This window comes from Chanos chanos, chromosome 1, assembly GCF_902362185.1.
Source record: "Chanos chanos chromosome 1, fChaCha1.1, whole genome shotgun sequence".
Taxonomy (NCBI): domain Eukaryota; kingdom Metazoa; phylum Chordata; class Actinopteri; order Gonorynchiformes; family Chanidae; genus Chanos; species Chanos chanos.
Window position 1 is genome coordinate 27,900,430 of NC_044495.1, and position 12,738 is coordinate 27,913,167.

The 12,738-nt window shown below is 40.5% G+C and overlaps 2 protein-coding genes across 2 annotated transcripts; one reads left to right on the plus strand and one right to left on the minus strand.

The window, feature by feature from the left end:
* Positions 1-3,921: 3,921 nt before the first annotated feature.
* On the minus strand, positions 3,922-8,429 carry cdc123 (cell division cycle 123 homolog (S. cerevisiae)). The gene is made up of 13 exons (XM_030779567.1): positions 8,356-8,429; positions 7,836-7,907; positions 7,689-7,752; positions 7,508-7,540; positions 7,030-7,125; positions 6,691-6,797; positions 5,909-5,957; positions 5,739-5,814; positions 5,393-5,515; positions 5,165-5,193; positions 4,944-5,072; positions 4,488-4,625; positions 3,922-4,306 (listed from the first exon to the last, which is right to left on the minus strand). Exons 1-13 carry the CDS (start codon positions 8,427-8,429, stop codon positions 4,250-4,252), a joined length of 1,047 nt encoding a protein of 348 aa, XP_030635427.1. The 3' UTR covers positions 3,922-4,249.
* Positions 8,430-8,717: 288 nt separating this feature from the next.
* Positions 8,718-12,262, plus strand: nudt5 (nudix (nucleoside diphosphate linked moiety X)-type motif 5). Its single transcript, XM_030776063.1, has 10 exons — positions 8,718-8,763; positions 9,043-9,158; positions 9,262-9,329; positions 9,643-9,695; positions 9,788-9,895; positions 10,103-10,198; positions 10,659-10,760; positions 11,136-11,144; positions 11,249-11,302; positions 11,455-12,262. Exons 2-10 carry the CDS (start codon positions 9,108-9,110, stop codon positions 11,562-11,564), a joined length of 651 nt encoding a protein of 216 aa, XP_030631923.1. The 5' UTR covers positions 8,718-8,763; positions 9,043-9,107; the 3' UTR covers positions 11,565-12,262.
* The last annotated feature ends 476 nt before the right edge of the window (positions 12,263-12,738 follow it).

Below are 12,738 nucleotides of genomic sequence, written 5' to 3' on the forward strand. Positions count from 1 at the left end.
GGCGGAGCCGGGAAAACCGTAGAGAGATTCTGGAGCTATCTCAGATCCCCCGGAGAAAACACCGCTTTCCCACGCTTAGAGTTACACTTCCTGCTCTCGAACACGACCACGCGCATAGAACTGGCTGTGCGTTGTTCTCTTGTCGGTTGCCGTCGTGGAAATGTCACCGTCACCCCTGGTTGTTCCTCTCTTTATGTGAAAGTGAAGAGCCCCGTCTCTCAGCCAGAGTCAAACAGGGAACACGCGCTCTCCCGCTGTTGCACCTGCAGGGTTAGTGGCTTAATCGGTTTGACGTAAATTGTTCCGAGGGCGAGTGTCACCTTCGCTTCACGACCGTTCTCTCTGTCCGTGGAGGACAAAATTCTCCACGAAACGATGAACTGTGTCGCTGATGCGCCGCTGAGACGAAACGTTTATTCTGAGCACGGATCTTTCATCGAACCATGCTGATTGTGCCATCGGTTGTTATGGCAATGAAGGGGTTGAGTAGGATGGTGTTCACCGCTCGACCCTCCAACGTACGCGCGTGTGTGCGAGAGAAAGGGAGAGAGAGAGAGAGAATTCGAATGAAGACCAACAATTCGCATTGCACCAAATGCGTTCTCTTTAAAACAGCCAACGGGCACAGTTTTCGTCAAGACAGCGGACATGTAAGCCACATCAGAAACATAAAATACATAAAAACGAGGCTGATCAAAAACGACTCAATTCATATATGACTCAATTTACAACAGTTCACAAAGAGAGAGTTTGCTGCCAGGTTGCTTCACATTTACACTTTCAGATTTTAGCGGGAAAGTGAATTTCGTATATAAACAAAACGCAAATAGCTGGATTCTAAGACTTTGCCTAAATGTGGTCTCTAAGTAAGTAATAAATATGTTACATAAATCACGATATAAAGAACTATTGTGACTCATATTTCAGTCGACAAAGTGTATTCTCTGGGATGCACAGCACGATTAAAGTGGGCTGTAAAATCCTTAGCATTTGTATCACTGATGCATGTAAATGCACTGCCTGTCTATGGTCTCTGTCGTCTCGGCGACCACAGGCTACTCTGATCCTACAGACCAGACAGTGCTTGGGACTGTGTGTGTGTGTGTGTGTGTGTGCGTGCTTTCCGCCGCTGTGCCATGCTCATGAGTATTCCAGTTGCAATCTACTGCAGTTTTTCAGCTCAGGAAAAAATCAAACCAGTCCTCCTCATCTCTCCTGCTCTCTCATCCAACACTGAGTCAGCAAGTCTAAGAAGTTTGATGATAGAGCCCAACACTGACACCCCCTTTCATTCCTCCCCTGTTCTCTCTCTCTCTCTCTCTCTCTCTCTCCCTGAGAACTGATGGAAAGCACAGGATGCAGTTTTTAATACACCAAGCTCAGATCCACAGCATAACACCACCTCCACGAAAACCATAACATACCCACATACACCCGCACATGCACTGCTGAACACAAACATTGCACTGGAAATCTGCATCAGCTCATTCAAACATCCTATGTGGAACACAGCTCATTGTAATAAGCAAACAATGCTGCATAGCTGAGTGATGGTGTCTATAAGATTTCTCTTTTTTTACCTAATAAATATAAACTATTGGCATTCATGGGTAGAAAGCAGCCAATCCTGAATCATGGATCCAGGTCTAGTTTTACTCCTTGCCTAAAATCTTTAGTGCATTAATTTTGCTCAACAGTGTCTACTTGTAATGGGACACACAGACAGGGAGTCTTGCTGTATTTTGATCAATTCTGCACTTTCAAATTGTTTCCTCGTTCATTAACACCATGGTATTGTCCTCAACCCATGTTTCTGTCCACTTAGATACTTATTTGTAGCAGTAGTTTTTGAGATATGTTGTACTGAGATGTATTGCTTCCTTTAACAGAGGTTTTTGATACAGTGTATGAAGGTTTCTAACATCAGTTAGAGTGTATTTATATTTCTCCTCTTTAGATGGGCCAAAGATCAAGATCAATACTCATGAGTGTTAATGTATAACAACGTTGTATGCGGGCATTCACAATTAAATCCTAGCTTGTTAAGTTGTTGAATAGTGTATTCGAATGCCAAGAGGACCCACGGGATTAATGAATGTAGTTTTATCCTAGGGCAGCACGGTGGCGCAGTGGGTAGCGCTGTTGCCTCACAGCAAGAAGGTTTCGGGTTCGGTTCCCAGCTGGGTGCTCAGGGTCCTTTCTGTGTGGAGTTTGCATGTTCTCCCTGTGTCTGCGTGGGTTTCCTCCAGGAGCTCTGGTTTCCTCCCAAAGTCCAAAGACATGCAGGTTAGGTGAATTGCCCTTAGGTATGAATGTGTGTGTGAGTGTGTTTGTCTGTGTGTCTGCCCTGCGATGGACTGGCGACCTGTCCAGGGTGTTTCCCTGCCTTTCGCCCTATGTGCGCTGGGATAGCACCCCCCGCGACCCTAATCAGGATAAGCAGCTTAGAGAGTGAGTGAGTGAGAGTTTTATCCTATCATAAACATATCCAACTCAACAAATCAAAGGCCTGGTGGAAATACATGGCCATCTTGCCATAATCAGTGACTAGAACTGGGAAACACTGAACTAATGAACGTCCCACAGAAATGCAAAGTAAGTCACAATTATAACAATCTTGACTAAGTTGGTCTGGACACATCACAAACATTCAGCAATACTTCTCGGTAATTCTCTGTCTCTCTTAGTGACAAAAGTAAATGACACGGTACATGACACAGTAAATGAACTGAGAGAAACAAACTATTTGGGGACCTGAAAAAGTGAGAATTCATTGTTTTTTTAGTGTACTTTAAAATATCTCAGGTTCATCAGTCAAACCACTATCTGTGATGACGCAGTTAGGGTTTTTCAGATTTTACTGACATTTCAGAAAAGAAACCCAGGTTTAGTCCAGCTGATAGATGTCTTGTTAGCATTTGTATTGATTGCTTTATTTTTCTGTGTGTTTCAAAGGTTTTGAAATGTGCTAAAACATCTGTTTGACCCAGAATCTTTAGTATTTGGCGCCCCTCTGAGGACAAACAGGGAACATAAATACATCACTGGTCTCATGTAGAACATCAAGTCAGCCTCTGTTCTTCTCCAGCTATTCCACTACAGCTGAGACAACTTTTCATCATTCTGCCTCGCACCACTGTTACTTTCAATCCATACACTCACTGAGATGCTAATATGTATCACTGTAGACCTCTATAAACTACTTCTCTAATGCCTTTAGTGGACACACTTTCAAATATACGTCTGGAATGCATATTATGTATGTAGTACATGTTAACATGAACATCGTAAATAAACAAAGACAGAAAACCTAGACATTCTGTAAGATAATTGAAACTGTTTCTTTTTGCATATTCTTCTCTATCTCCCTCTTTCTCTTGGCATAAAAAGGGTTGTGGTGGTTGTGGTAGTGTGGGGTGCAGGGGGGAAAGATGGAAGGAAAAAGTAGCATAAGGTATCAGGGCTGATTACAGCTTCATCTCTCTCTTCCTCTGTGGGCAGGTGAACAGCAGTATAAATAACAAAACCCTTTCCTAATTTTTAAAAATATCCAGTTTATTATTGGATATGTCCAGCATCCCAGAGATGAAGAACTGACAACCTTCAAAATACAGTGGGCAAAGATCACTGCTTTGGTTACAGTCTGTCCTGTATCACTGTGTAGGTTATTAGTGATCAACATGCCCAAACATTAATTGTTCACAAAGGCAGATACCAACACCCGCCTATTTCATAATAGACAAACACTAGGATGGAAGTCTCAAAGAAATGTAGGCATCAGATTTGATCTGTAGTAGAGACAACTTGTAGATGGAAAGAGTGAAAACAAAACCCAACTGAGACAAATCTGAAGCAAAATGTTTATTACATTACCAAGATATTTATATGGATAAGCTGTATAAAAACATAATTTGTTTCCTCTATTTTCAAACCCTGGGGAGGAATGAACCAAAAGAGCATTTTGTGAAAGACACATAACCATTAACGTGAGGCTGTGTCAAAGACACAGCAGAGTCGTCAGGGAGCACTCTCACCCCATATATCACATCATTACATCACATCATTATTCATTCCCATTATTATTGCTTAGGACTCCTGACACAGTCTCTACAAATGTGATGGGGCACCGTACAACTTCCTCAATGGAAAAGACAGCAGGGGGTGTCAAATGCTAAGGGAAAGAACAGGTGCAATAAAAGACAAAAAATCTCTCTCGTCTGACTCCTTTTCGGGTCTTTTCTCTGCTCAGTTATGACTGAGGTCCCGCGTCCTCTTCGTCTGACTCCTCCTCTTGCTGACCTTTCTTCTGCAAAACAAATGGAGAGAGTAGTGTAAGAACAGGCCCATCACTCGGGCTTGGCAGTCTCTACATGTGGAAACAGATAAAAGTAAGGTTTAAATTGTCACAGCTCCTCTTGAGTCATTGTTTCATTTCTCTAAAACTACTGCATAGTTTCCCTGAGTTACTGCTTTAAAACCCTCCCCACCAGTTTGAGGAAGTCGATGAGTTTATATGCATCCTCTCCAGTGGACAAATCCAGAAAGTCCCGTGGGATTCTGTAGGACAAGCAGGGGCTCGGTTGAACTGTCACCTCACTGGTGGTGTACCTGAATGCCGGACACTCCTGGTAACACGGAACCACACACACACAGACAGACAGACAGACAGAGATAAGGTCCAAGCAGAAATTTAAGGCCAAAGAGTAATAATATCCATTAAGGATAAATACTCCATGCCACAGAACACAGAATTCCTGTGTAATCTGTCGCTGCATTCTGACTGGTTAACGCTGGTCATTCCTAGTACCATATGGATTTCTTGATCATAATATAACAAATACAGTGTATAAAGTACAGAAAATTTTGATCAAATCAGAAAGGCAGCCATAATCTTCAGATATATTGTGCTCCACCTAGCTTTTGGTGTATGTGCATTAAAATACCTGTAGTGCTGTATCTTCTCCTGTCTGATTGTCTGTTAGACTATTTCCAGAGGTCAACTCCTCCCAGGTGAAGAGCAGAGAGTCAGTGACCTCCCCAAAGGGGTTCAAGTCAATTAACCACACTCGTCCCTGGTACAGAAACACACATACACTTACGTTTGGCTTGGATTAAGCCCATTTTATCTCTGACATGAGGAAGCAGTGTCTTCATTTGTTCTTACCCTGCTGTCTCTGTACACATCCAAGACAACTAAAGGAGAGACCAAAGAAGGCCAGGTGTAAAGGACTAGATACAATACTGCCCCCATAACATACACACTCTTAAAGGGGTAGCATACTACAGTAGTACTAACCTATTAATGTAACGCTAAAGAACAGTTACGGACACTTCATGTACTCTGTCTTGCTCTCACACAGACAAACCCATCTAAACGCAAACAGAGACTTACAGTCTTCATCGGGGAACTGGTACTGGATGTGGTCCCTGAAGAACTCTTGTATGGAGGAAGATATGCTAGCCTCCTGTTTGGAGATGTGCTGGTAGTGCTGTGTGTAGTCTCTCTGAGAGATTCCTGTGAGAATACAAAACTGCTCTCAGAACAGCTAGTCCACTACACCCCAACATTACAAGAGCCATACACTGCCCCTCTGGTTACAATACTGTCTGACCACAGCACAATACAGTTATATCAGAACAGGCTATTTACAGATTGAAGGCATTGCGACATATGTTTATACAGCTTAGGGTTGTCAGTGATATCAGTTTGAATTTGTTAGTAGATGTCCCTTTCATACCAATTAGTTTGTTCTCCTTCACAAAGCATCGATACTCGCCCCCTGGAATTAGTTCACTCCATTTCCTCAACACCAGCTGGGAACAAGAGCCACAAGAAATGAGGTTGTAAGAAAAAACAACCAATGTTTGAGTGTGTGTGTTATATCTGTGATTAAGTTATGTCCTGTACCTCATAATTTATGACTGGATCAGGGGAGTCATCACTGCAATGAATGAACCTGTTGAACAAATCAACACACTGCTAAAATACTACCACAAAGTTCTCTCAGAGGAACCTCTCTCTCTGGCATAAAAATGCCTCCCAAACTAAACATATGTGCACATATGTGCAACAGAATATGACAAAAAGAACAACTATCACACACAGTGTCCACAAACACTCACAGTCGCCTTTCTTTCTTTTTCTCCTGGCCAAATTGTATTACATTCAGAGTCAAGACCAAGGGGTAGTATATCAAATCCTGCTCATTTACATGCTCCCTCTCTCTTACACACACACACACACACATTCCTTAAAAACACTGGCATAAATCTGCTCCCTGTCATCACTCTCAGTTACTTTGTTCTGCCGTGTAAGCAAACCAAGGAGAAAAAAAAAATATAACCATCCACAACAGCACGTAATTGTTATGAGCAAAAACAGGGGGATGAGGGCCAAATGCACAAAGAAAGGATGAAAAGTGAGGCAAAGGTGACCCCTGACATCTACCATGCTGTAGTCTTGGCAGCATTCAGTTGATTAAGGAGTGTTTCTGGTTTTATCCCCTTGCTTTGTGTATGCACTTTCACATATTAATCACATATTTCAACATCCAAACAGTCAAGAATTAACATTTGCAATGAGATATAATGGCACCTAAAACCTCTATGCAGCAAAGTAAGATACTGCAAAAACTACAACATTTCTATCCTTTGTTTGTGTTAAAGAGAGTGTATGCTGAGTTATCTTACGGCTGTGTAAGGTCATGTGTGATGAAGTCTGAGCTCTTAAAAAGCAGGAAGATATCACTAAGACTCTGGCACTGCAAAGAACTATTCAGAGCAATCCAGTTTGCATCCTGAACAGGTAAGAAAGAAAGAAAGAAAGAAAGAAAGAAAGAAAGTGAGAGAGAGAGAGAGAGAGAGAGAGAGAGAGAGAGAGAGTTACTTTACAACAGTTACACAACAATTATGTAACAGTTAAAATAAGTACACCACAGACACATAACAACCACGCTCGTTCCTCCCCCCTCCCACTCTGAGTGTCATGTATGCAATGTGCTTTGTGTGTTGCTGTTGTGATGAACTCACTCGAGGAGCGCTCCAGTTCAGTTTGGGAAACACACGCCCACCCAGGGCATTTATAGCTTCTTGTACCTTGGAGTTGAATTCTGGGAACTCTGGTGCCTGAAAAGAAAGAGTCATCACAACAGATATCTATATTGTTGGCACTGACATCACTTTGCAATTGACAGAAAAAATATCACGCTGAGAACATATTTCAAAGACAGAAAACAGAGCTGGATTGTTCAATTCTGGCCCTAAATATCTGAGCCACAAGTTTTCGCGCTCTTCTGATTAAGGATTGGTCTCTCTGAGGGGAGCAGAGGTATGTGTAATCATTATACTGCAAACATAATGAGCAGCGACTCTAGATCTGGAAGCTTAATAACTCTGGTATAGAAGTTAAAATAGTAGAATACACTCAGAAAACAATTGTAGATGATATTTCTGTATTCACTGATTTTAAAACAACTGCTGCAATGTAAGTAATACATCAAATGCTTACCGTCACTGTTGTTGTTGTCTCATCATCAGACCACTGGCATGTTGATAAAAGTACAACATAATTAAAACAACTGCATAAGAGCAAAGAGACACTGCATAACTGAATTATGATAAGTAAAATGTTACCATGCCTACTATATAGAACTAACACGATCAGTGAAATATAATTAAACATCAAATACCTGAATGTCTTCTTCTTCTTCAGAGTCACTGTTGTTGGTGCGTGAGGACTGACTGGTGAGTTCACTGTAAAATTAAAACAGCCATCAAATGAAAATTTCAGTTAGATGAAATGATCAACTGATGAGTCAGCACAGCTCAAAACTCACCTTCCTGAGACGACCAGTGTACCATCGTCAAGCAAGTAGTCGATTACATTCTGAGGCAACGGAAGGATCACACTGGAACACACCATTGTTAGTCAACTACATATATATATATTTCAGTACTGACACGACACGAGACGCACACAGAGACAAAATACACTATGATATAACAACTGCCGTATCCGTATGGACCCGTGTTTTGTTCACCTTTGCCATGTAATGTTATTGCGCATTTACTTTAGACTCTTTTTGCACATGTTACAAAGCCATGGCTTTAATTAGACAACAGCATTTATGTTCTTGTTCCACCAAATTAGGTCTTTGTCCAATCTCACATACATTAAACAGTGCTTCTGAGTTCGTTCCAAGTAACTGAAATATCTATTACTGACAACAATACATGTTAGCTAGCTAGCACAGTACACCTCCTCAGTTTTAATGCAGTCTACATCACTAAATTTCCTCAGAACAGCGTGGACCATACGGGAAATTACTTCATAAACAGCTGATCTGACTGCTTTACCTTTTAATCGTATGTTTCTTAAATAATGGGTACCAGACCGAGAACTGACAGTTGACAACCTGCTCCTTCTTCATAATGCTTCAATTACTCCGGAAACGTGTGCAACAGCAAAGTAATATTAGGTAAAACGAGACCCATGTCAATAAGTTCCTATATCGAATTTGAAACGTTAGTAGGTGAAATCTCAATATTTCAGTGCATTTTGATATTTATTTTATTTTAAAATATTAATATATACATACATTATTTAGAGAATTGCATATATCCACTTAGGGGGCCAAACTATCACAGCACACCATCTCTCGCCGTACGGGGGAGATATTTTAAGGTGCACAAGTGGGCGGATATTTCAAAGTTAAGACAAATTTTTCATAGGAATTGTAAAATCTTGCGTGTAGGCAAGCACATGTGAGTAGTAACAACTGTTTTTAAGGGTTTGCGAATCTTTAAAAGTATACATACGGATGAGAGACTGTATTTGTAATTTATGGGTCAATAAACCATATTTCCAACGAAGTTATATTTTTCTCTACAAGAATTGCACAAACTATTAGAAACATAATGTGACGACAAATTGTTGCGTTAAACCGCTCGGTTGTATCTGTTAACGATCTTGGCCTATAGAACTCTAGAGCAGCACTTCTGCATGCGGTCTATTAGCTCCCTAATTCTTTGTTGTACGTGCAGAATTAGCGGCGTGGCCCTTGAATGCGGAGTTCACTGACAGACAACTACCCCATAAACAGGCAGGGATGAGTAGTCCAAAAAAATCCACCACGGTACCGCACGTTGTCAAAGAGGAGGTAAGAGTTAGTTACTAATTCATGGGTCAGAGTTTATCGTCATTTTGTATCGTATAGAAAGCCCTTGTGTCTTTACCGTTATTGTTAAATGGCTTCTTTGTAGGTCATTGCAAGTGGGAAATGGGTAAAACTGGAGAAGACCACGTATATCGATCCGTCAGGAAATACAAGGTATTTTTCTGACATTAATCGTGTGGTGCTTGCTTTGGAACTACCGCCTCTGTGTTTATAATATGGTCTTCTTCTGTTCCTTTCCCTTTCCTTCCATTGAACAAATTACTTTCATAACAGTCCAAGACGGTTTGATGGAGACCTCATAAAGACAGAGATCTACTTGCAGTCATTTCGTCCTCTGCACTGTTTTTGTTGCGTTATTAACGAGCCATATTCCTGTCCTCATTAACAGCCATTATAAAATATTTACAAGTAGCTGGAAGTAACATGAATTCTGTAATATTTTTTGTTCTTTATTCTTTGTAAACAGAACTTGGGAGACAGCAAAGAGAACAACTAGGCAGGCCAACACTACTGCAGATGGTGTGTGTTTGTGTGGGTCAACAGATGTGTCAACAGATACTTAGTGACAGTTATGGTGAATGCTGTAACAGATATCTTGCGTTGACTGACAGGTGTTGGAATCATTGCAATACTGAAGAGGACCTTACACAAAGACTGTGTTGTCATGGTGAAGCAGTTCAGGCCACCAATGGGTTGCTACACTCTGGAATTTCCAGCAGGTGTGAAAATGACCCATATTTAACTTTGTCAGATCTGCAATATCAAACATGCAGGCTTGAATTCTATGTACCCTGCTGTTAAGTCGCATATGAACATTTGCTTAAGAATTTTTAAACTGTATTGTTTCCTTTCTGGCAGGATCTTCATAGCTTTGTTAATATCCAGCCTATTAATTTTTTTTCTTTTGGCACATATCTGTGTTTCAGGTCTGATTGATGATAATGAGAGTGCAGAGACTGCTGCACTGAGAGAGCTGAAAGAGGAGACTGGTTACAAAGGGGAGGTGGTGGGAGTCACCCCAGGTGTGATTGGCTTTTCTATACACTACATCCTGTCAGTTAGCAGGACGACAACAACTGTATTACTTTACAGCCGCCAGTCAGGAAATGGATTAAGTATCAAGTAGAAAAAATGTTCTTCTTCACTGAATTGATAAAATGACAACACATGCACTATCTTTCTATATTACTTGTGTGGTAAGACCAAGGGTAAATAAAAGCAGGAAAATGACGCTAGAAATTTGTTTAAATAACGTGAAGATATTTAAGATCATGGAACATCTTTATATATCAGCTGAACTTTTGAATTTGACACCTAAAGAAAGGTCAAGTGCCCTGTTTTGCATACAATAACTTTTTTGCTGATGTCAAATTTATTTTACGTTAATGTTCATGTCGATTTCCAGTACCTTAGCTGGCTTTTGTAAATTACCCCAAACGCATGCTGGCTGACTGTGAGTGTCTTTCTCTCTCCTGCTACTAGTCACTTGTCTAGATCCAGGCCTGTCCAACTGTACCACACAGATCGTCATGGTGAATATTAACGGAGATGACATTGAGAACATCAATCCCACCCAGCAGTTGGGTGAGTGACATCATTACAACATAAATAGTGTAAAATCACTCAAAGTGTATGGGGTACATTGTTCAAAATTTTTAATTTGTTTGTTAAATGGATATCCCAGCTCTCAGTAACTGAACAGTTTGACCCAGTGCACTGTTTCTGAAAATGTATGAATCGTAATTTCAGCCAGAGTCATGTGGTTTTCCAGGAAGTGGTCCTTAGTTAAGTGGCAAGTGTAGACCACGTGACACCAGCTGCCTGCCAGTAATTATGATCATATGTGAACAAGGAAGGTTTGTATCTACCGTATAGGCTAGGGACCTAGCATGTCATAAAACAACTTCCTATGTATTTTTGCTCAGGTAATGACCTCTTTTTTTTCCTTTCTTTTTATAGGTGATGGAGGTAAATAATTTTACACTCACAATTAATCAGTATTTAGTTCTGAAGCATCCTGTTTGTGATCCCTTACAGTTTGACATAAAGATTACAATTTCTCATTTTTTCAGAATTTGTTGAAGTTATTCTTCTACCTCTAGATGAATTTCAGCTGAAAATTGATGGTAAGTCCCTTGAGAGAAGAATGAGGCATAGTTTCAAATATATATTGTTACATCAGTGAATATTAGTGATGATTTAGAACTAACTAAACCAGTTCACTAATGGTTGATGATAACGGTCTCTCAAAGGAGTTTAAATTGATTGCCTTTTGTAGAGTTGTTGAAGAAGGAGAAGATTGTGGTGGACTCTAAGGTGTATATTTATGCCATGGGGATGTCTCAAGCCTTCTTCAAACCCCGTGAGCTGCCTGTGCTCAAGCAGTGAACCCGTCCACCCTGGAACAGCCCCTTCCTGTCTCTGTACAGGAGGCCCGGGACTGTGGGAAGGAAGCCGCTGGTTGACGTGATGGCCAGAATGAGTTCTTATGTTGCTGTGACCCCCTTCCAAACAGACTTGAGGCCCTTAGTTATTTCTTCAATGGTTCGACCATTCCTAATACTAACTAACAGAAATTAATCCACTGTGATCTTTTGTTTACTCAAACCTCATAATTAGGGGTACTGATTCCAAATGTGCCTCTCAGGTCCAGTTTTGACTAAAAGTCTCACCAGCAAATGAGACTTTACTCGGTGTACACATCTGATTTTTTTTGAGGATCTGTCTGTTCTCAGCATCTCTTAACCGATGTTTCTAGAGTTTTGAGGGAGGATATTCACCCTAAAGCTGCTCTCATTATTTTGAGCTGATCTGGATTCCAGCTAGAATGGATTGTGCTGGAAGCAGTTGCCTTTGTTTTGAATTGTATTATTGCTGGCGAGGCACAAGGCCAGGGCACATTCATTCTGACCTTTAATATGTCCATTCCCCCAATGAACACCATCTTTCTAGATCATTCCATTTAGTGCCACACTGATGCTGACATTGAAACGGTTGTCTGATAACTAGATTGCATTTTATCTAATAAAAAAGATATTCATACTTCTGCTGACTGTTTAATGTGCTTTTACATCATAAGTTATATTGAAATGACTGATTATTCACATTTTAATGATACAGACTTTTTAAAAAATTTGATATGTTTTGTGCTAAATATAATGTATCATTTTTGCAACTATAATTTACAAAGCTAATTATAGTGATTGATATAATGCATTTAAGATTTCAACAATAAACTAAAAATGACAGCATTGTTTGTAATATATCTTTGTGATGGCTGTGTTCAGACTGAACGTAGAAAAAGAGAGCTGTGGAGACTGTAGTGATATTTCATCCCCCTGAAGAAAAAGTCATTATCTGCAACTTTGAATTCCAGGTCAGCGATCTGAACTTTGGTTTTGAGTAGTTGAAGGTGCAAGCTATTACACCAGGGTAGAGTTGGTTTCCCCAGCGCCTTTCCCTTATACTCTCAGTGCAGATGTCTACTTAAAAACAATAGTTCCAGTGATATTCTCCCATATCTTAAAACTATGAAAGGGAAACAATGTAGGATTGAGAAATT

What these genes read in the sequence shown, in the direction of transcription:
- cdc123 (XM_030779567.1), bottom strand. Translation starts at nt 8,429, where the DNA reads ATGAAGAAGGAGCAGGTTGTCAACTGTCAGTTCTCGGTCTGGTACCCA. An exon ending in ATCCAGTCATAAATTATGAG is followed by an intron (nt 5,815 to 5,908) that starts GTACAGGACATA and finishes TCTTGTTCCCAG; the next exon opens with CTGGTGTTGAGGAAATGGAG. An exon ending in CCAGTTCCCCGATGAAGACT is followed by an intron (nt 5,194 to 5,392) that starts GTAAGTCTCTGT and finishes TCTCTCCTTTAG; the next exon opens with TTGTCTTGGATGTGTACAGA.
- nudt5 (XM_030776063.1), top strand. Translation starts at nt 9,108, where the DNA reads ATGAGTAGTCCAAAAAAATCCACCACGGTACCGCACGTTGTCAAAGAG. An exon ending in CACTCTGGAATTTCCAGCAG is followed by an intron (nt 9,896 to 10,102) that starts GTGTGAAAATGA and finishes TCTGTGTTTCAG; the next exon opens with GTCTGATTGATGATAATGAG. An exon ending in GGTGGTGGGAGTCACCCCAG is followed by an intron (nt 10,199 to 10,658) that starts GTGTGATTGGCT and finishes TCCTGCTACTAG; the next exon opens with TCACTTGTCTAGATCCAGGC.